This window comes from Gorilla gorilla, chromosome 11 (genome assembly GCF_029281585.2).
Source record: "Gorilla gorilla gorilla isolate KB3781 chromosome 11, NHGRI_mGorGor1-v2.1_pri, whole genome shotgun sequence".
In the NCBI taxonomy this organism is placed as follows: domain Eukaryota; kingdom Metazoa; phylum Chordata; class Mammalia; order Primates; family Hominidae; genus Gorilla; species Gorilla gorilla.
The window spans coordinates 100532327-100555534 of NC_073235.2; the positions used below are offsets into that span (position 1 = coordinate 100532327).

The 23208-nt window shown below is 36.6% G+C and overlaps 1 protein-coding gene across 2 annotated transcripts in view; it reads left to right on the plus strand.

Annotated features, from left to right (window-relative positions):
* Nucleotides 1-23208, plus strand: part of PLCL1 (phospholipase C like 1 (inactive)) — a 344844-nt gene that overhangs the window by 287959 nt on the left and 33677 nt on the right. For both annotated transcript variants that reach the window (XM_004033007.5, XM_055379335.2), the window contains 2 exons: nt 5268-5343; nt 7805-7914. In XM_004033007.5, the coding sequence (XP_004033055.2) occupies nt 5268-5343; nt 7805-7914 (186 nt within the window). The remainder of the gene's footprint in view (nt 1-5267; nt 5344-7804; nt 7915-23208) is intronic.

A 23208-nucleotide genomic window follows, 5' to 3' on the forward strand; every position in this document is an offset into this window, starting at 1 on the left:
CTTTAGGCTTTTAATTAGTCAACTAAACAAGCATATTTTGGATGCCTACTATGTGCAAGGCAGTGTGCAAGGTGCTAGAGAAAGAAGTAGTATGAAGCAAAACTTCTGTCCTTGAGGAATGGGCAACCCTGATGGGAAAGGAGGACTTACACCTAAAAAGGGAAGGAGTAGTCACAAGCAGTGTTCAGAGAGTTGACCACATGATATTTTATGTCCTTAGCTGGAGTCTTAGATCATTTAGTCCTATGATAGACTTTTCACAGTGACTTATAACACACTTCTTCTACCACCTCTGCCACCTGGTACTCAGCAGAATTTTATTTGCAAATACATTTGAAAGAAAAATATTATCTGACTTTATATACTTTCTTCTTTAGATGGCCGAGCTTTTCCTTTTCAGTGTTCTCACCTTTCTAATTTTTCATGCAGTCAAGAAGTATTTTCCTAATATATTTGATCATTTCCATTATTTTAAGTTGTTATGAAAAATATTTGGGTAATATCTTAAATATATCATTCTGAAGTGGAATAGCTATAGGAGGTTGCAACTGTGAGAAATAAGCCCAAAGCATTCTCCAAAGGTGACTTCTGTGCTACCTTATTTAACATTAACATAAAAGTTAAAACTTTACTATGGTAAAAACATTTTTTTTTAAATTTGTTGTTAAAAAAAGGAAATCAAAACAATCTAGAGAACATAAGTCAGGGGTTATTTAATCTTTTACTAAGTCAGTTGGGGGTGATTTGGAGAGCAGTTGATTGTGCTAGAGTGAGCAGGAATCTAGCAAAAAAGAGCTAATTGCTGTCTAATCACGCTTGCAATGGAATGAATACACTAGTAAGTATTACAGTTAAGCCAGGCATAATGGTTGGCTTAAATACATTCTGTTATATCAGTGTTATAACCAGTATATATTCAGCCTCAGGATGGGAAAGAGTTGTAGTTATGTCTATGGTTCCCCGATTTAGTTTTGCTTATTGAAATCCATTTAAATTAAAATTGGATTCAGTCAAAGATACTCTCCTTCCATCACTGTCTCTCATTGTGAAGTTTGTGTGGAACTCTATTAGTTTGCATTTCAAGAAGTATCTTTGCTTGTATAGTAATAGAACCTAAAAAAAAATGTCTGCTGGCATGTGCGCAAACAGAGCTCGGTGTTTAAAAACAAGATGCTGTGTTCTTGGGGTATGGAAACTTCCTTCACATGTGGGTACAGCAATGTCTTTGGACACATTTTCTGCGTAAGGGGAAAATTATCAGCATCTTGAGGAGTGGCAAAATTTCTACTTGGTACCAGGATCTCTAGGACCATGGATATCAGAGATACATATCCATAAGCAAGTATTTCAGGTTGGCTTTTTTTTTGTGGAATTTTGTCCATGCATACTCAAAGCTGACTTTGCATTCTTGAATCCTCAGGCTTTGTAACACTTTTGGTTAAAGGTAGTAAGGTAGTCAAATTGGCCTGAAAATTCTGGAGAAGGTTTACTAAGGCTACTCATCTGGATATTTTATGAAGGAGTTAAATCGTAATGACAGCTGGATAAAAACAAATATTTCTAATGACTTCTCAAGGTATAGCTGACAACTGTTTGGGGAACAAAACAACAAGAGAAAAAAAATGGTCTGTTTATGCCAAAAGGGCCCCCTGAAGTAGATTTTGTCACCATTGTGAACGTGGAGACAAATGTCCTCTGACTTGCTGTGTGCAAGTTCACTTGTCCTGTGCCATTACAAATCAGGCTTGCAAATGTGATGCATTAGTCCCAGGACAGAGAGCTCTGTTGCATACACTAAAGGCAGTGGACTTCCAGTGAACTTGCAAATATTCTGACTTTACACTTGTTTCTGTATGACCGAGAGTTGACCACATTGACAGGCTTGATTGCTTAAAAACAAGATGCCAGTCTATTAGCAATGCTTTTATTTGTTTCATTTTAAATATTTAAGGAACTTGAGAATGAAAGGAAATAATCTTCATTCTAGTTAGCAAATATATATGTAAGAGCAATCTGATTTACAAATGTACCAAGTTTAATAAAAGTCATCTTGTTTTAAATGATCTGAAAAGATGAGCCACTGAAGAACCATAGAATCAAAACCTAGTTTTTTTGCTTAGAAGGAAAGTAAGAGCTAGAGGAATTATTCCAGTGTTCTGAAAAGGAGAGGACAAAAAAAGTCTAGAGTAGATTAGCTTTTTAGTGACTCACATTTTCTCGAGCAATAGCTTCTCCAAAGTTCCTAACTCCTTCCTGAAAAAACAGAGGACTCAAGTAAATACATTTCTTCCTATGTTTCATATGAAAAAATGTTTATCATGGTTGATGTGTGTTGTGAATTAGACTTGGAGGGAAAAGCAGTCATGGCAAAATTTATTTTCATGATGCTTAATTTGATGAATGTTACTTTATTGTTTATTACCAACTTGCACTTGCAATAGGAATTCTACATTTTAATATGGTCTGCTCCTCAAGAATGCCTAGATTCTAGTCTAAATTGTTTCACTAGCTAGTTGTGTGGCTTTAAGCAAGATAAGTTTTAGCTCAGGATTTTCAACTATAAAATGTGGTTGTCCATGATAGACTGTCTTTAAGATAACTTCTAAGTAGAAAGATTGTGGTTCTAGGAATTTAGGTCTAATTCAGGATAAAATGGGAATCTATGCAAGATTTTTGAGTCCTAATATGATGAAAGTGCATCTTTTCAGTATTATTAAATAATTACATTGACTTTGCAATGATTCTGGGCAATTAGTTAAACTTCTTACTGGAAAGAGCTGGAAGGATAGTTTCTTCACAAAAGCTGGACAATTTAATCCATCTTTGAGTAACAGTGTCACTGCCCCTTCAGTAAAGTTTTCTTTTTAAAGACATAACTTTACTCTTAACTGGTAACTTTACACACCCCTGCTCTGGATACATCTAATGCATAAAGTAATGTCAACCTTTATCTGGGTAAGTCCTCTATTCTTTTAGAGACAAAGCCCTGACAAGGAAATAAGATCCATTAGGAGATATTCATGTGACAGAACCAGAGAAAAGCTCTTTGTATTACTACAACAGGCAAAGGCAACTAGCAGCTCAGGCTGAGACATCAGATATGTAAATCAGGCCACTGCCAGATTCTATCAACTGAGTCAACCCAACCGTCATGGCTGAGTCCTGCTGACTTCCCGGCTCAGGGATTATCTGAGGACATCTTCTCACCTTCTCTGCTTGGCTTTTGCGCTTTGTTATTTTATTTCCATCAGTATCAGTAAGAGATCTAGGAAGGAGGTGAAACTCAAATCGGCCATTTTTTCTCCCTGACAACTTAGATAAATTACTTAGTTGAGAGGAAAATTTGAAATTTTTGACTTAAATTGTGGTTTGGATTATTGGTACATTTTAGCTATTCATCTCATTTGTTTTTTCTATAGCTACTAATAATTGAAAGCTGACTGCAGAAAATAGAATAAATTTATAATTCTCAATACAATAGAAGCTGTTGACAGAGAGAAAAATCAAATCCCCTTATGAAACAATTTCATATGAGCAATGATTTTATGTTCTGAGAATATTAATGATAAGATATGTGAGGACACAATTTGGGACTTTTATTGCTAAAAGATTTCAGGTTATTTCTGAGGAATCTCAAAGAGAAGCTTGTTTTGAGGTAAAATTATACTCAATTATCTCTTTATGACATTTATTAGACAATGGGAAAAACAGAAACAACTTATACCACGGAGTTAACAAATATTTACTTGGGGGCTTTTGAGAAGAACTTGAACTATAAGGTTTTGGAGTATGTTTTGATCCTAAATTTATTTTACCTCAAATAAGCATGTAATAAAGTTTTAACATTTGTTTTACTTTCTGATGTTTGAGTATTATATTTCTACAGGGGTAATCCTATTAAAAGCTTTATGCTTATTTTTCAGTACTTAATTTGAAAGAGAATTAAGAGCATACAAAAAATGAGGAAGCCTAGGAAAAATAAGAGTGGAGAAATCTAGAGACAAAAAGAGAGATGGGAGTTCAAAAAGATAATTACAAGTTTGAGAAGTGGTCAGTAATAAATAAAATGTTTTATTGCACACACATATGTGGGTAGCAGACAGAGAGAAGAAATAAGTATCACAAAAGCAAAACGGGGAAAAAAGTGATTATGTAAATAGATGGATGCATCTGGGAATACAAAGCTGAATGAGATTGAGTCCCTGCTCTACTGGAATTACAATTTACTGGAGAAGTAACAAGATGGAAATAATATAGGTAAAGAATAAATCATAATATAGAAAATAAAAAAATTCCATGAACAGATTTAAAAAAATAGAATGTTTTGGGAATATGGGGAGTGAGAAGGATACAGAAGGGGAAATCAGGAAACTAATAGAGGAGAGGGCACTGAAGTGAGCTTTGAGGCCTGGCAGGATTTTGATCAGGGCAGATGGCTTAAGAAAGTTTCCCTAATAGAAAGAAATGTGTGGGAGGAGGAACAAGTAGGGTGCGTTTAGAGAAGCGTGATTCATCCATGTCAACTGAGACTTAGGGGAACTGGAACACCATAGTTCTAGGTTAGAAAAATTTTACTTCATTCAGTAAGCAAGGGAGAAAATGACAAAGCCAGGAATTAGTACTGTAATTTTGGATGATGATTCTGGAAGTGGTACTTAGGAAGGAGTGAGATCAGAAGGACCAGAACCTACTGGGAGCTGAGTGGGACTTCAAGCCCACCTTTGAGTGCTGCACAGGGAGCTTTGAGAGAATTCGGAGAAGATAGGAGATACTTCATTTTTTTGGTGGGAGTAGGGTGGGGGAGAGACAGGAGGATAAAATGGAGCAGATAATATTTTTAAAGGTGACTTTGCTGCCTCTGGAAGGATAAACAACCCTATTCTGGTTCTCATTGCTATTATGTTCCAATACCACTTGCCTTGATATTGCAGTAATCTTTGATGTTAAGGGAGTGGAATTAGGTATTTATGAATATGACCTGGGACATAAGGAATGTATATACATTTATTCGAAAGCTACTTATTTGGTGTCCACTGTGTGCCAAGCATGTTACACAAGAGAGTAATCATAAGGAAGGTGACACTAGCCTCAGTGTTAGGATGGATGGGGGTTGGAACAGAGCTTATCCTTCTCCCTCCCATCTGTTGTGGTGAGACTATGGCTTACTTTTACTGGAGGTATCATGTAGGTCTCTCTGTATGTCGTCTTCCCAATGAGCCAGTTCAAGGATTCTGACAACCACCTTTTTGATGTTTATTTTGTAACAGATGATTCAAGAGAGCCGGTTTCTCATAGAAATGGCAGACACAGTCCAGGAAAAGATTGTACAGTGTCAGAAAGCAGGTAATTGTTTTTAATTTTTTTTCTGTTTTTTTTTCTATTTTGTTTGGAAATTATAATAATTCTTGGTAGTTTTTTTTCAGAAACTTTCTGCTTCTCTTAAAATGCAGTTATTTTATAGCAATGCTTAACTATACTTTAAGTTACACTTTAGTCTTTGTTTAGTACAGACGAAATCCAAGTGATAATAGGTGGGTTGTATGTGAGCGTACAGGGTTGGGGTGGTGTCTGAAGAAGTCTAGAGGGATGAGGGTTTCTGAATCTAGTTTTGTGGTTTGGAACCCCATCAAAACCTTCTACTGCTGGTATTGAAGCTATGGTTCCATACAGTCCCTTAAAACCCACTTCAGTTTTACAATTGGAACCAAAATCCTATTAATCTTCCAGGCTTTTGCCCCATTACTAGTCTTCACTTTAGATTTAGATTTGTTCTTTCTTTTTAAGTATGGGATGAGTCACATATCTGTGAGAGTGCACTTGTTTATTTCTGTTCACCTTCATCCACACCCTTGTGCTTTCATCTCCTGGATCCACAACCTTCTCTATCCACATACCCGATAATGATTATGATGAGGAAGATGACAACAGTAGCAACTGCTTGGTACATTGCATATGCTATACCAAGCACACACACTATCTTACTCATGACAACTCTGCAAAGTAATCATCATTATATCCGATTTATAGATGAGGCATCTGAGATTCTGAGAGACTGAGTGACTTACTCTAGGTGCCATATCAACACGTGGTGGAGCTGCCCTTTGAATCCAGACCAAACTTTTAAAATGGTGCTTTTCACTGGCTGACCAGCAGGCTTAGATATTTCTGTTGACAGGAAGCACAAAAATAATAATACCTGATACTTACATGATGCCAGGCACTGCTCTGAGATCTTTACATGTACTGATTGACTTAAGCTTTACCTCCGTCCCGTGAGGTAAACCCACTTGTTAATCACATGTCACCCGTGAGGAAACTGAAGACCAGAGATGTCAGGGTCTTTCTGAGACTCACATAGCTAGTAAGTGGTAGAGCTGGGCTCCACACTCATGTTCTTTACTATGCGCTATGTTTGTGATGTTAGCACCAGGAAAGTTAACGTGGTCTTAGGCTGCATTAATAAAAATATAAAAACTAGAACAAGGAGAATGGTGGTAGATCCCTGACGTCATGTAGGCTTCTCCAAGCCCATTTTGAGTACAGTGTTCGCTCCTGGAGGCAAGTTCCCACAGAGCTCAGCTCCAGGAAACTGGGCAATGCAGTGGCCTTGCCTGGATGCCATCCTTAAAGAAGAGTTTCATTGGCAAGCTGAATGTGTTTGAATGGTTAACTGAGAGAAGACTTGAAGGGATTTTACCCAATATCTTTCTTCAAATATCTAAAAGCTTGCACTGTAGAAAAGAGTTTAGACCTTTTTGGTCTGTATCCAGCTAGCACCAAGGAGTAGAAGTTCCAAGGAAAGAGAGTTTGGCTTGATGTCAGTCATAGCTTTCCGAAGATGGAATGAGTTGTTCATAAGAGAATATGATTTCCATCTTTAAGGTGCTAAGACAAAGGCTGAAGAAATGTGATGGTGATGGTTTTCATAATCTTCAAGCTCGAGCAGATGGTTGAGCTAAAAATACTTTAAGGTCATTCCCAAATCTGAAATACTTGGGTGTTTCCCAAAATGCTATTTTTAAAAAAGCCTTTTTATTTTTAGTCAACATTACTAATTACTCATTGTTATCTATGTGGGTTCCAGGACCTACTATTAAGCGACAGGGATGGTTCATAAAGAAAAATAAGACATATGCATTCCTCACATATGGTTGCCATTGACACATCAGACCATTTCATGCATAAACCAGGAAGAGGACAAACAAGGTCCATGTAACCTGTTGGAATAATTTGCTTCTTACTTATCTACTTATTAAATTTTTTTTTAATTTTCAATTTTTGTGGGTACATAGGAGGTGTATATATTTTTGGGGTACATGAGATATTCTGATACAAGCATGTAATGTGTAACAATTATATCATGAAAAATGGGGTATCCATCCCCTCAAGCATTTCTCTTTTGTGTTACAAACAATCCAATTATACTGTTTTAGTTACTTTTAAATGTACAATTAACTTATTATTGATTATAGTCATCTTGTTGTGTTATAAAATACTAGGTCTTATTCATTCTTCCTATTTTTTTGTACCCATAGAATTTACTTTTTTTCTTCTCGTGTCATTTTCTATGGCTCCTGGCTGTTTTAAATACAATTTAGCCTAATGCATTGACTGTTGTCAATTTGTGCATAAGGACAGCTACTTGATGGGATGAACAGAATGAAAAGGATGATTCAATTTAGGGATTTGGAAATTATGAGAAGACAGGAATGTGAAGTTATATTTTACTGATAATATTTTCATTATAAGATGCCCATTTTTCTGAGATATGTACTCAGATTTCTTACGCATTCTTTCTTCAAAGGGATGGAGTTCCATGAAGAACTTCATAATTTGGGGGCAAAAGAAGGCTTGAAGGGAAGAAAACTCAACAAAGCAACTGAGAGCTTTGCTTGGAACATTACAGTATTGAAGGTAGATGAAACATTCAGATGTCCCCTGTGCCTTTACTTTTCTCCTCCTCATCTCTCCAATGTGTAGAGAAATGTCAAGGATTAAATACGATGGTTTGGATTTTTAAACCTTCACTTTAGATTCAGGGTTACATGTGCAGGTTTGTTATATAGGTAAACTGTGTGTCGCGGGGGGCTGGAGTGCAGATTATTTTGTCGCCCAAGTAATAAGCACCTAGTATGCAATAGGTAGTTTTTTGACCCCCTCTCTTCTCCCACCCTCCATCCTCAAGTAGTCCCTGGTGTCTGCTGTTCCTCTCTGTGTCCATGTGGTCTCATTGTTTAGTTCTCACTTATAAGTGAGAATATATAGTATTTGGTTTTCTTTTTCTGCATTAGTTTGCTTAGGATAAAGCCCTCCAGCTCCATCCATGTTGCTGCAAAGGACATGATCTTATTCTTCTTTATGGCTGTGTAGTATTCTGTGGTGTATATGTACCACATTATCTTTATCCAGTCCACTGTTGACGGACATGTAGGTTGATTCCATGCTTTGCTATTGTGAATAGTGCTGTGACAGACATGTCCATGTGTCTTTATGGTAGAAGGAATTATATTCCTTTGGGTATGTACCCACTAATGGGATTGCTGGGGTCAAATGGTAATTCTGTTTTAAGTTCTTTGAGAAATTGTCACACTGCTTTCCACATGGCTGAATGAATTTACATTCCCACCAGCATTGTATAAACATTCGCTTTTCTCCACAACCTTGCCAGCATGTGTTATTTTCTGACTTTCAACTATTCTGACTGTGAGATGGTATCTCATTGTGGTTTTGATTTGGATTTCTCTAAGGATTAGTGATGTTGAACACCTTTTTATATGCTTGTTGGCCGCGTATATGTCTTCTTTTGAAAAGTGTCTGTTCACGTCCTTTGCCTGCTTTCTAATGGGGTTGTTTATTTTTTTGCTTATTAATTTAAGTTCCTTATAAATTCTGAATGTTAGACCTTCGTTGGATGCATAGTTTGCAAATATCTTCTCCCATTCTGTAGGTTGTTTGTTTGCTCTCTTGATAGTTTCTTTTGCTGTGCAGAAGTTCTTTAATTAGATCCCACTGTCAATTTTTGTTTTTTGTTGTAATTGCTTTTGGTGACTTTGTCATGAAATCTTTATTAGGTCTTATGTCCAGAATGGTATTTCCTAGGTTAGCTTCCAGAGATTTTATAGTTTTAGGTTTTACATTTAAGTCTTTAATCCATGTTGAGTGATTTTTGTATATGGTACAAGGAAGAGGTCCAATTTCAATCTTCTGCACATGACTAGCTAGTTATTCCAGCACCACTTATTGAATAGGGAGTCCTTTCTCTATTGCTTGTTGTTGTTGACTTTATTGAAGCTGAGATGGTTGTAGGTGTGCAGCATTATTTCTGAGCTCTCTATTCTGTTCCATTGGTCTATATGTCTGTTTTTGTACCAATGCCATGCTGTTTTGATTACTGTAGCCTTGTAGTATCGTTTGAAGTTGGGTCAAGTGATGGCTTCAGGAATGTGTGGCTTGATCTCTAGGTTCATACTCTAGGAGATGGGGAGCTGCATACTGGAATTAACATGGTTTTTGCCTTAATAAAGCAATGAGGTTTTCGGTGCAGGCAGGGTACAGCCCATGTGTGAGATTAATTTGCCTGGTGTATGTGTGTGTGTGTGTGTGTGTGTGTGTGTGTGTGTGTGTGTTTACTCACATGTATACTTACATTCAAGTCAATATGGCTGTTCTTGTTTGTGGAAAGAATAATGACAAATGCTTCTGGGGAAGGTTCCAACACAAATGATTTCGAAGAGACAAAGTACAAAATATCTAGGGCCACTGAGGATTTTTATTTTAAGAACAGTTTCTATAAATACATTTCTTTTTGCAAATAACTTTGGAAGTCATTTTCTTGAGATTATGATTTGCTCTCTGCTGCACATGAATTTTAGAATTTTGAAGTAAATATGCCACTTTTTATATTTTCTTACATGAAAAAAGAAATGATTTAGGCAGACAGAATATATTCTTGACAGCTAAATGGGAGAAAAATAGCTACAAACAAAATTAATAATTGCTGACATTTAAAGAACACTCATTTTGTGCTAGGTACTGTTTTATGAGGTTTATATGAATTAACAATTTAATACTCACACCAACTCAGTATTGTTATTAATCTCATTTTACGGGTGAGAAAACGGAGGCATTGAAAGTCTGTGTATATTTCCTGAGGGTGCTCAGCTAGTAAATGGTGTAACTAAATTTTGAGCTCAGGCAGTCTGGCTCCAGACCCTGTGTCTTTGACCTGTGCTGCAGAGATGCTGCACATGTTTATGTGAAAGTGTTAGGTTAGCTGTAAGACATATTACAAATGTCTATTAAAAATTCAGTCCACAAGTGATAAGCCCCTACTATGCATTGGGCTCTGTGCTAGGCATTGGGGATACGTGGAGAACATGAGATACAGACCCTGACCTCATGAAGTTAGCAGTCTGAGGCCAGTGGAGGAGGGGGATGGATAAGGCATCATTTGCTTAAGGAGCAGGGATGACCTAGAGCTGTAGTGTTAAAGAGGTGCTTATTATGACCCTAGATTATAATGTGGCAGTGTGTACCCTGATATAAACATTTTATGTTCAGAAGATTTTATATGGGCTTGTTAATGTGCCTGTCACAGAAAGGTGCTAGGGATACAAATATCAGGAGGATTACCTGGGTCTCCAAGACTAGTCTATATGGAGAGACAGACATGTAACTAATGATGGCCATCAATTGTTCAGCACTTATTTTGTGATCAGCACTCAAGGCTAGGTACTTTATGTACATTTCCCCTTTCTTCCTTGCCACAACAGTGCAATCTTGCAACATGACATGCTGACTCTGATAGGACTCTCTCCATCTCACAAATGAGGAAATTGAGGCTTGTGGGGGTTGAAATTTCTTGCCTGGAGTCACACAGCTAGTAAATAGCCAGCCTGAAATTTTTAACTCACGCCCATGGTTCTATCCACTACACTGTTCTGCCTCCTCTAAAACTCCATCCATGTGGCTGAGTCCCTGTATTAGTCTTTTCTCACGCTGCTAATAAAGACGTACCCGAGAGTGGGTAATTAATTTATAAGAGAAAGAGGTTTAATTGTCTCACAATTCAGCATGGCTGAGAGGGCCACAAGAAACTTACAATCATGGTGCAAGAGGAAGCAAACATGTCCTTTTTCATATGGCAGCAGCAAGGAGAAGTGCTGAGCAAAAGGTGGAAAAGCCCCTTATAAAATCATCAGATCTTGTGAGAACTCACTCACTATTATGAGAACAGCATGAGGATAACCTCCCTTATGATTTGATTACCTCCCACCAGGTCCCTCCCACAACACGTGGGGATTGTGGGAACTACAATTCAAGATGACATTTGGGTCCAAACCATATCAGTCCCATTGGGTCCAGGCAGCCTAGTGCAGGAATAAGAATGCAGGCCCTGTGTGATTACCTGATAGTGGTGAGACTAGCCAAGTTATGTAATCTCCCTCAGGGTGGTAATAATACCTACATCTCAGATTTTGTGAGAATTAAATGAGATAATACATACAAAAGATGTAAGTCACAGTGCACAAAACTAGACAGCATATATGTTAGCTGTTATTTTTGTTTGTTTGCCAGGTGAGGATGAACATGGAGAAATCAGGTTTTTGTTATTTTTATTTCTTTGTTAACTTCTGACTTAAGCCCACTTAGTGTTGTCAGAGATTTCTTAATGTTTTAGTTTGGTTTAGTGACAGAAGCTGATTGTCAGATGTGATTGAGCAAATGCTGTTCAAATTATTCCAAGAGAGAGTTTTTCAGACAGAATTGATTTTCTATTATTATAACTCACATACTAGCTGCTGGTATTTCAGCTTGAGCACTAGAGTAGTGGACTACTACTAAACAAGAGTAGAGAACATTTCCACACTTCCAATAGCTCCTTTTTCTCTTCCATTGAGTTTGGGGCCTGTTAATCTGGTGTCCTTTCCCCAAGAGCTGGACAAATGACCTCCTTTGAATTTGAATTATTAGCTGAGAGAAAAAGAGCCTGGGCTGTGTTGGAGACTTTTTATTCCAGTGGTGTTGCTCTAAGAAGATATCTTTTTCTATAAGATTCTTCCTTTAGTTCTTATGCATTAGATCTGAAACACTTGATTCCCAATTGATTCTCCAGCCTTGCTATTGATTTTCAGAGCTCCTCTAAGTATTTTAATAAATGCTCTTTGTTTATAAGTTTAGTAGATTCAATTTACCTTGCTTCCAGTTGGTTGAATGATTAATAACCATCCTGGAAAGACATAATCACTGAATTAGGAGGCTGTGGTACAATTCTGCGTTGCCTACTGAAAAAGTTTCCTTATACATGATTTAGACTAGTATTCCCTACTATCTAGAGAGAGGGAATGGGAATTAACCAATTCTGGTTAAATGTGTTGGTTTGTATTTCTAAAAATATTTAATTCCAGTGTAATTTCCAATAAGTAAGGAAGGAGCTGGAAAAAAATGAGAAATGTGCCCTCAGCAAGTTGGGGGATTGACAGCATGGAGCAGTGCAAAGGGGCATTGGCTTTAGAGTAAATTGAGCTGAGACTGAAAATAAATTGTTTAGTGTTTTCTGCAGTTCAATATTACATTTATCTGATATTAAAAGCTGGAGAAAAAAATTGCAGAAAGAAAAATGACTAACTACAATATAATGAATAAGAATTATAATTACAGTGTCCAAATTGTTCCAGAGACCAGGACTTAGTATTTAGCAAGGAAACTGAAATCAAGGTGCTTCTGGAAGATCCCACACTTTTGTTTTTCTTTAATTCATATTCTAGCAACTACATGGGTCCAGTGTAGGGACTTGTTTAGCGTATCTTTTGCATTTTGCACACTTTTGCCATATGTCTATATCCAACTGTAGCAGTCAATTTGCTCTTCCTTTCTTTCTTTTTCACTATTGTACATGAAATTGGTCTCCTTACATAGCCATTGTGTTTATTTAGGATGATAGGATGATTCAGTCCTCACTACCTTTTCAAGACAATCACTGGATCAAAATAACTCCATTCCATTCCACCCTCACATGTTAAAAGACCTTTCCCTCTGTTTCTTCTCCATGATGTCCTTCTTGTGCTGATATAATAAAATACCTGAGACTGGGTAATTTATAAACAACAGAAATTTATTTCTCACAGTTCTTGAGGCTGAGAAATCCAAGATCAAGGCAGGAGTGGATTTAGTGTCTGGTGAGAGCACAGTCTCTTCTTCCAAGATGGTGACTTCTTGCTTCGTCTTTCAGAGGGGAGGAACGGTGTCTCCTCAAATGGCTGAAGGGAAAGAAAGGCAAAAGAAGGTAAAAGGGCCTAGCTAGTTCCCTCCAGCCCTTTTATAAGGCACTAATCACCTCCTAAAGGCCTTACCTCTTGATATTATTGCATTGGGGATTAAGTTCCAACATGAATTTTGGAAGGGACACAAACATTCAAACTATAGACATTTGGTTGTTAACATAATATTAAAATCTCAAAATGGAAATTTTTCCTGTTTTTTAAGGCTTTCAGAAAGGGATACTACAACTTCACTTATGTAGCCAACATATTCTAGTACATTGTTAGTAATTTTGGAAGTGTTTCACTCGTGAGAGTTCTGAAGATCTCTTGGGAGCAAGATGTGGACTTACACTATATCGCTGATAAAATGCTATTTGCAATGAAGTGGAATTCATCTAAAGTCTTGAACTCTATCCAGAGTGATTTGACTTTTTAAGTACAAAAAGAACTGCATTGTAAAGGTGATCACATCTATAAAACTGAAATTAGAAAGAACCCAAGGGGAGCATTTTAGTGAGCTTTCCCAATATATATTTTTCTAACTTGTCCTGTTGGCTATTTTAAGAAACTAAATTTTATTACTTTGTGTTTTAAAAAGTTTTATGTAAAAATCAATTTTAGCAGGCTGGAGAAATATCAAGTAGAGATATATAAAAATAATATTAAAGAAATATAATTAATAAATATTTTAGTACAAAGGAAAAACTATGAAGTAGGTAATCACTAGAGCTTAAAGGAGAAATAAAAGGGTTAAGAAGTAGCTGCCCTTCTTATTTATTCATGACTTTCATTGATTACTTGTTGAATAACAGGCAATAAATAAAAAATGAATAAAACTATTACCTCTTCAATGGTCATTCCTATTAAATATGTATTTACACTTTTCCTGGATAGATTTCCAACTTATAATTTAATGCATTCTAATGTGTGCCATGATTCTGGGCTGCTTTTATAAATTTATGTTTAGTATATGTGACTATTACTTTTCCCCCTAACACTTTTGCTTTTTATCACTACTTAAGCCTTTGCTCCTTCTGCTTTTATCTAAAACATTTTCAATTTCCGTGGGAAGAGCAGAGATTGAAGCTTCTCACTTCTCCCCGTGTAGTTATGTTTCTAACCCAGGCAGATTCCCTCACTGAATTCCCGAATTTCAGGACCTTACAGTTCTGGGGAATCTTGCTACACAGAGGAAATTACATGGATGTCAGTGTAGAAATATGCTTTCAATTAGAGCCTGAAAACACATTTGAAGTCTCTGTTCATTGTTGAGAGACAAAAGAAAGGAAACAGATGATGGGCTAATGGGAAAAGAAGTATGAGGAGAGGCATCCATCTCTGAAAGCTGAGTGAGAGTGAGAAGTGGGCTACCCTTCACTTACTGGCCATAGATATTTAAAATCATTCTATGAGATACTGTGGAGAGGGGGCTGTTAGTGTGAATGTTCAAACCAGGCTCTTCCAACAGACATAGTGACCATGCCTTTGGGGGCTGCCTGAGGGTGTATAAAGAAGGAACATGCCCAGTATCATCCACATTGTCTATTGAGAACTTTTCCAGTGGTGTCTCTGGCATCTGCCAGCTGTTGTTGCTGTAGAATCTAGAGAAAGGCTAGGATTCCTTTTGAGTATTCAGAAAAAAAGTATATTTACAAAGTGTAGAAACAGACCTCCAAACAACAACAATAATGCATTAATAATAAACCATCCTTAATATTGATATTATTATACTATCAATTATTGAGAAACAGCAGGCAAAGTGATTAAGTGTACAGACACTGCAGCCAGACACTTCCTAGCTGTTTGTCTTTGGGAAAATTTTGTTTTGTCTCTATGCTCTTGTATCAGTTGGGGTATGCTGGGTTGTGCTATAGTGACAAAAATCTGAAAATCTACTACAATATAACACAATGGCTTATTTCTTGCTTGTACTACATGTCCATCACAGGTAAGTAATGGTCACTCAGGAACACAGGCTAATGGAGACTCCATCCCAGCAAATACTTCTACAATCCCAGAGGTAGGGATGCAAAAATGGTCTTTAAAAGCTTCTGCCCAGTAGAGTCACATGTCCCTTCCACTCACATTTGACTGGTCAAAGCAAGCCACAGTCAAGTCTGATTTCAGTGGAGTAGGACAAATGTAAACCTTCTTAGGGAAGAGGAGCAGATATTGGTAAATACAATCTACCAGTGACAAGTTCTTCAACTATCCCTTATAATGTGGACTAAATGAGTAAATATATATAAAGCAGTATCTGGCACATGCTATATGAGTGTTTGTTATTTTTATTATTAAAAATGAACATTAAGTGCTTACAATAATCAAGTGATTTTTACACAACATTTTAATTACTTTTAAGGATAACCCTGTAAATTTACTCTTATTATACCCATTTTACAGATAGGGGAAATGAGGCTCAAGAGGTTAAGAACCTTCCCATTGGCATACAGGAAGTGAGTGATGGAGCAAGGATTTAACTCTAAAGGCCATGTTGTCATCCCACTATGCTATATTGTCAAAATACTGACAGCACCATAATAGTAATGGTTTGTATTAACTGAGCACTTTCTATATATCGAGTATCCTACCAAGTGTTTTATATTTATTATTTTACTTATCTAAGGGAGTGAGTGTCCTGCCCATCTAGCATGAATATTTCAATCACCTTGACAGAATATGCCTACTGTCAGTAGTCAGTGGTTAGTGCAGAAAGCTACAGCGTGAGAGTGTATCTTGAGAATAATTTATTTACAACACTATATTTACAAAACAACTCTCTTTTCTCAATCTAGTTTCCCAGGTACACTTTTCTAGTGGAAAATAGAATGAATTGACCAAGTGGTATAACTAGTTCCATCTGCCCAGTAGTCACATTTCTCTTTGTAAGTAAATCAGTTAACTTCCTTTTTTATTTGTCCATCTCCTATGAGCTTGGTTAGCATGAATCAGCCTCCCAGGGCCTGATCACCCCTGAGCGAATGGATACAGTTGAGTCCTTGGACAGGTACGATTGGGAATCACGAAAGCAAAGCAAAACAACAACAACAATACCAAAGCAGAAGACCAGACCCAGGACCCCTGAGAGCCCAGCCAGCCTCCTCTTGTTTCTCTTGGACAGCTTTGCTATTCATTGGCTTTTAGTCTGGACATTGCTAGCTGCCATTTCTTGATGGGACAGAGGAAGTTCAAGAGCCATGCCTCTAGCAAAAACTTTACAAAGGCTATACTCCTTTCATATTCCTTCCTCATGCCCCCTCCTCCACAGCCACAGTTCTACTGTTCAGACCTACAATCTGTCCTTTATCAACTGAGGAGTTACAGCAGAATCTATTCTGTGTCTTCTCTAGGCAACATTTACTTCCTCAATTTTCATTTTGTTGTAAAGTTTATTTCAATTTTTTTGTCTATTAAACGTTTAAAAATAATGTTGGAATTTTGGCAAACAGTTATGGTTAACAGTCATGTCAGAAACGTTTGGTGAATGCAACTGGGAGGGGCAAAATAGGGATGAAGCCAAAATTGAGGGTCTTATTCCAGTGGCAGCCAGTTTAGTCTCGCTCAACCTAGTAAGCCCTAAACTCACTTGGAATCTTAGCCAGCTGCTTTACAATGGATATCATTGATTACCAGGAAGAAGGTGGGTGGCAGAAGGGAGAGAATGGATGGATCACTTCTAGAAAAACAGCTTGAATCTCATGTGTCAGTACCATTATTTTTATACACAAAAGAAAATATTATTAAGCCTTATAAAGTGTAGAGTATACATTTAGAAGGCATAGCATCTATCTGGGGGTTATCAACTAAGTTTGATATATTTATCCGTGGACTAGGTATTTGAAAAGATACTTCTAGACACATTTGTAGAATCTTGTTATTGTTTGGCTAATTAGTGCAAAATAAAGACCCTTCTCTCCCACCTCAAGAAGGTGATGTTATTTCCACACTGACATTTATAAATAAGGAAGTGCAATGCATAAATGAGGCTTCTAATCCATAAATTAGCAAACAATAATTTAACAAATTTTTATTTCATTTTATTTTTGGTGAAACCAAATTTATTAATTCAACAAATGTATCTGTTACGTCTTTACTAGGTGACAGGCTTTGTGCTTGGGAATGTACTGGTGAATAAAAATGTGGCCTTCTGGTCTCAGAGCTGACAGTCTAGTGGGGGAAGCTGTCATTTAACAATCACATGATGTGTGTTAAATTTGTCCTTATGATGGGTGCCTTAAAAAAGTGCGTGACACTATGAGAGTGTGCAATGGGATTTGACCTAATGGGAGAGGCCAGGGAAGTCTTCCACGAGGAAATACCAGTACAGTGGTGAGTAAATATTCCAGCCTTTCATGGATTCCAAAACCCTGCCTTGTATCTTGATACTTGAGTGTGGTTGCTAAAACAATTTGAAAATAATGGTGAAAAGAAAACACATCAAAATAAAGATGTGCCGGACCTCTTCAACATGGTCTGGGGAGTTCTAAAATTTCTGCCTTGCTCATTTAATTACCACTCATTAGCATTATGGCTAATTTGTTATTATATCAAATCTGGCCATATTAATTACAAATTAATTTAATCATCCACCTTCTAAAATATAATATGCAGCGAAGTTTTATAACCATGTGTATCCATAAAATTCATTTGATAGCTTATAGTTGCAGAGGAGGATGTTGTAAGGTTGGTTTCTGAGAAATTTCTACAATTTAAAGCTGAAAAGATGCAGAGAGAGAGAGAGAGTTATATAATATAGAATATTAGTATTAGTGTTAGATATATGGGGAAATTTTTTGAAGTATAATTGATGCATCTATAATTTAAAAAAAGCCACAAGTTTAAAACATTAATTCAAACAGCTCTTATCCAACAATATAGGACAGTTCAAATAGAATGTTAATGCTTCTTAGCAATAGGCAGACTGGTTACATGGTGTCCAGATTTCTGCCTTGGGTGGCTGCATCCCAGCTCTGCTGCCCAGGAGTTTAGTAGAGATAAAAGCCGGGCTGTTGACATGATTATGGAAGCACACACCACTTTATCTCCAGTAGAACTAAATTTAGCATCTCTTGGAGGTACACTTTTTTTTTTTCAGATGAAAGCTGCATTTTATAATGAATCTGAATAATTCAAAAGTGGCAGGATCCTAATGAATAGATGCATCATAGACCAGAGGACTTGGCTCCAACTTGTGAAGCTATTGAAGGTCTTACTTTTCTTTCAGGAAAATTTTCCTTAGAGAAAATTTGTTTCTTACACACAGAGTTTTAGCCTAAGGTGAGTTGTAGCTTAAGTGAGTTTGATGTCTTAACTCTGCATTAAGTATTTCTTACAGTGATATAAGTGGAAAGAAAACATTGATAACCAAATTGTTTCATTCTGGTTCCTTACAGCCCTTGTAGGTTTTATACTCACAAGCTCCTTTTCTGATATTGTTACTCAAGGAAGACAAAAATGGGCTACATCTATCCAATTTCCTTATTGTTAATCCAAATCAGAGCAAAATGAGTTCACTTCTCTGAATGTGTGTGTGTGTGTGTGCATATATATATCTATATATACATATACGTATATACACACATATATGGTATGCACACAGACATTGTCAAATAAAGTCAAATCTGAATTTAGATACAGCATCTGTTCAAAAGAATTATCACAATAAGGAGAGGGGACTATGGTGATAGGGGAACTATTGTAACGGGGAGAATGCTCCTACCTTAAGATCTGTAAGCATTTGAAAGGCCAGGCAGAAAGGATTTTTCTTTTATAGGGAAGGGCACAGAAGGTCAGAGAGAAGCACATATGAGGGAGTGGGTAGCGTGATCCCACAGTTGATCCTACAGGGAGGAAACATCTTTCCTGTGGTCAGTCCTTTCTTGGTAAGAGGCGATTAAGGAGAGGCTGTGTGCTGACTCAGGATGAGAGTGGGTCAAAGTTCCAGGGCCTAAGGGGAAGAGAGAAGCCTAATTAAAGTTTGGCCAAGTCCAGGTAGTAGGCATCAATATTTTCTCCAGATTGGTTAGTGGACAGACAAACAGTTCAGCTAGTCATTTATGAGGCAAGAAAGGGAATTTGAAAGGTCTGTGTCTGGCCATGTCACAGATAAACAAGGGAGATTCCATGAGTCTTAGCTAAGTCCTATGGGGAAGAGGGGTTCTTTGCAGTAAGTAAGCTCTTTCGAGGAACACAAAAGGATGGGGGGATTTCTTAACCATCCCTGATTTCCTGGAACACAGGGCTCAGATAAAGTTGAGCATTGTCAACATATGCATTTATATATTGTATTATGCTGCTAATAAAGATATATCCGAGACTGGTTACTTTATAAAAGAAAGAGGTTTAATGGACTCACAGTTCCACATGGCTGGGGTAGCCTCACAATCATGGCAGAAGACAGAAGAAGAGCAAAGGAATGTCTTACATGGTGGCAGGCAAGAGAGCTTGTGCAGTGGAACTCCATTTATAAAACCATCAGGTCTCGTGAGACTTATTCACTACCGCTAGAACAGTATGGGGGAAACCACCCCGATGATTCAATTATTTCTGTATGGCCCCGCCCTTGACACATGGGGATTATTACAATTCAAGGTGAGACTTGAGTGAGGACACAGCCAAGCCATATCTCATATATAAAAAAATTTTTATGAAATATAAAATTATTAAATATATAAAATATATACATATAATATATGAAAATATACTTATTGAATATATAAAAATAGATACATATAAATATATAAATATACATGTATATATAAAATGTTATGTGTGTATATATGTATATGTGTACATACAAATATGTAAATGTAAAAATCTAAAGGATAATTTAGGTTAAGCATAATGAAATTAGATGCTACTTTTTTAAAGTCATATTGAAAAGATCGTGATTATGGAGCAGCAAAAAAGTTACCCTGGAGTCATAAGTGGTTATTTTCCAGTTTAATTAAACATTTCTTATTTCAAGTAGATACAATGTGCTCAAAGATACATCAAATATGAGATTACATACTCATAGTAATAGGCCAGGATAAATCTTTTTTTCTCCTTATTTACCACTTTTTGTAAAATGATTTTGTACTATTAATTACTCTCCATACATTATTGATACTTTTAGTATTTGTGGTAAGTGAAGATACCTATCTATGAATGCAGGATAATTAATAACTGAATTTTCCCTTTAAGGAAAAACTCATGGCTTTATGAGATTAATTATAGATTCTTTGAAAAACGTATACCCTTGGAGTTTTAAAAATATGCTTAAATTCATAAAAATTTACACATAACTCTTCAGATAACTACTTGAATAAGACAAGAAATACGGATCATTATCATAATTTTATTAATGCTTTGAAAAAAGGTAACTTCCGGAAGGAAAAGGCTCTCACAGAACCATGACTTAGAATTAAGTATTAGACTTTTGCATCATTGCATAATATTATGGAAAGGTTAACAAGTCGTTATGTAGAAGCTCCAGGGTTTCAGAGATAAAGAAGAGAATCCTTCCCTATGCAGTGAAATACACTAACCCCTCATGATGGGATTTGTAAATCGGCCAGGATGAAGCTATGTGTTCTAAAAATAGCTAAAGTCTTTGAGTGTTTATTTAAAAGTTAACTATTCTCAATGGATTTTTGAGTCAGTTGTACTGAGGGATGGAAAGTTCTTAAATTGCTTTACAATGTATTCCAGGGAAAAAATATTGCAATTCACATCTCTCAGAGGGATTCCTTAATCAACTAGAATATTCTGGATCTGCCAGTTGTCTGCTACTCAGCAGCTGGCCTTATGAAAAAAACTAGAATAAAACTGGTTCATGAATGTGTTGCCTGGGAATTTTCCTTTTCTTGGGTCAAAAAACGTTCCTGATCAATTACAAATAAATCTAGTCTCAGAAAGTTGAGCTCCTTTTCTTAAGCATGTGTTAAGAGACATATTTTTCATATACATTTAAAATATACTGGATGCCCTGAAAATATGACTTGGGTTTCAGCAACAAATTCTGATTTCCTTGGGTCAGAAATATGGGTCTCTATCAGTCATTTTCTGTTTTTTTTCTTTTTTTGTTTTTTCAGATTCAATTGGGCTTCACTTTTTTGTAAGCAAAGATACATAGAAAGGGAAGGTTGAATGTGTTAGAATTACTCATGTTCTCTGGTGGTACATTATTGTAACAGAAGTTTATTCCTCCAAACTGCTTGGATGGGCACAATTTGAACATATGCCGAAACAGTCCTATAGACACTTGAGAGTTCCATACAGTTTATTTGCTGGTGAAATCATGGATGGTTACACACCGCTTCCTCATTCCCTTACCTTCCAGATGGCTCTCCACACTTACCACTCATGTTGCAGGAAACAGGTTCTTGTTTATCTTGGGTTTGCTATCAACCAAGAAACTGATATCTAAGACTGCTAAAAAACAAAGCTAGCGTATAAAGTCTTGTATAGGAAACGTATGTTTTAGAGGTAACTATGTCCTAGTATTAAATCTGAGTAGGTGGGACTGAAGCTTCTTAACAATGTATATTGTGTATCCTCTGAGTCAGCCCATAGAGTCTTTACATGTACTCTGAAACTAGAGATGGAAAAAGCCAGCAACTTCCTTCCTGTTCTCCTTTATCAATAGCACATTTTAGCCTGGGAGAGGAAGAATACCATCGAAAGGAACAGTTATATGTATGCATAGTGTGTGTTTGTATATGTGTTATATCGTAGGCTCTTGTTTCTTATATTAAACAACTCACTTATTAAACCCTGCTTATTGTAAGCTCTGTAATAATACATGTAGATATGATAATAACAATAATAGAGGAATGAAATTTTCCTTGGAGGCTTTGGTTAACTAAATGTATTCTCAGCTGTTCTTATGAAAAACATAGAAATGTGTAAGCAATATAATAATTACAAATGCCATCAAGATGGAAATTACAATTTTAAATTCTGAAAAATACAGTCTTTGCTACTGAATCACAGTTTTATCAACCATACTGAATCATTTGGTCATCCTCTACTTAATAACCACCACCTTAAAAATTGCTGGGTTCATCTCAGGAAGCATAATTTTGTTCTAGAGATTGTTCTCTGGTCAGAAAGAGAGAGAGGGAGAGGAGAGAGAGAGAGGAGCAAATAATAAAGTGATTACTACTGTCCTTCCTCTTTAAATAACAGCTCCTGGGAAGGTCAGATCCTTTGGCCATTTTGTCAAAGATACTCAGGAAAAGTTTTCATAGAGATCTCTGAACTACAGAAGACTTGAAAATTAATTACATGAAACTTTATGAATTTTCATTGAAGTTAAACATCAGCACAACCAGTATTATTTTCCTGGAGCTTTTGATTAGACATTTCTATACCAGTTTGTCTGTCATTTCTTTTTTGCAGCATAAGGTTTAACAGTCTAATCCCTGAATTGGCCAGAGCTGCTGCATACTCCTATGTCAATTGTGCACTGCACAACCGTAGGGGGTGCCATTCCCACTGAATGCATGTGAGTAGTGTCCTCTGGATTTGTCATGTAGTTACCATGAAGTTGTCAGTCTAAGCATTTTTCTGTCTCTAACCTTTTGTTCTCCATGAAGTTTTGAGTGCCTTTAACTATTATTACATTAATTATAATTATTGTCTAATGTAGTGATTTTCCCTACTAAGGTTTACATTTAGGATAAATCTTCAGTCATTTCAAAAGGATTCATATACAGTAGTGTGTCTTCATGTGAAACTATTGTTATTTGTGTATTGAAGCACAGTAGAGAAGCCCAAGAATCCGGAGTATTACATACATCAGATGAGGAAAATGTCAACTGTAACTCAGCTAGATCTTAACTTTGATTGGTTTTGACAATCAAACATAGTTGATTCAGTCTGTAACTTGACAACAGAAACTGTAGGCATTTGGAAAATAATATAAAGTCCTCTTTTCAAATCTAATACATCCTTCTTGTGT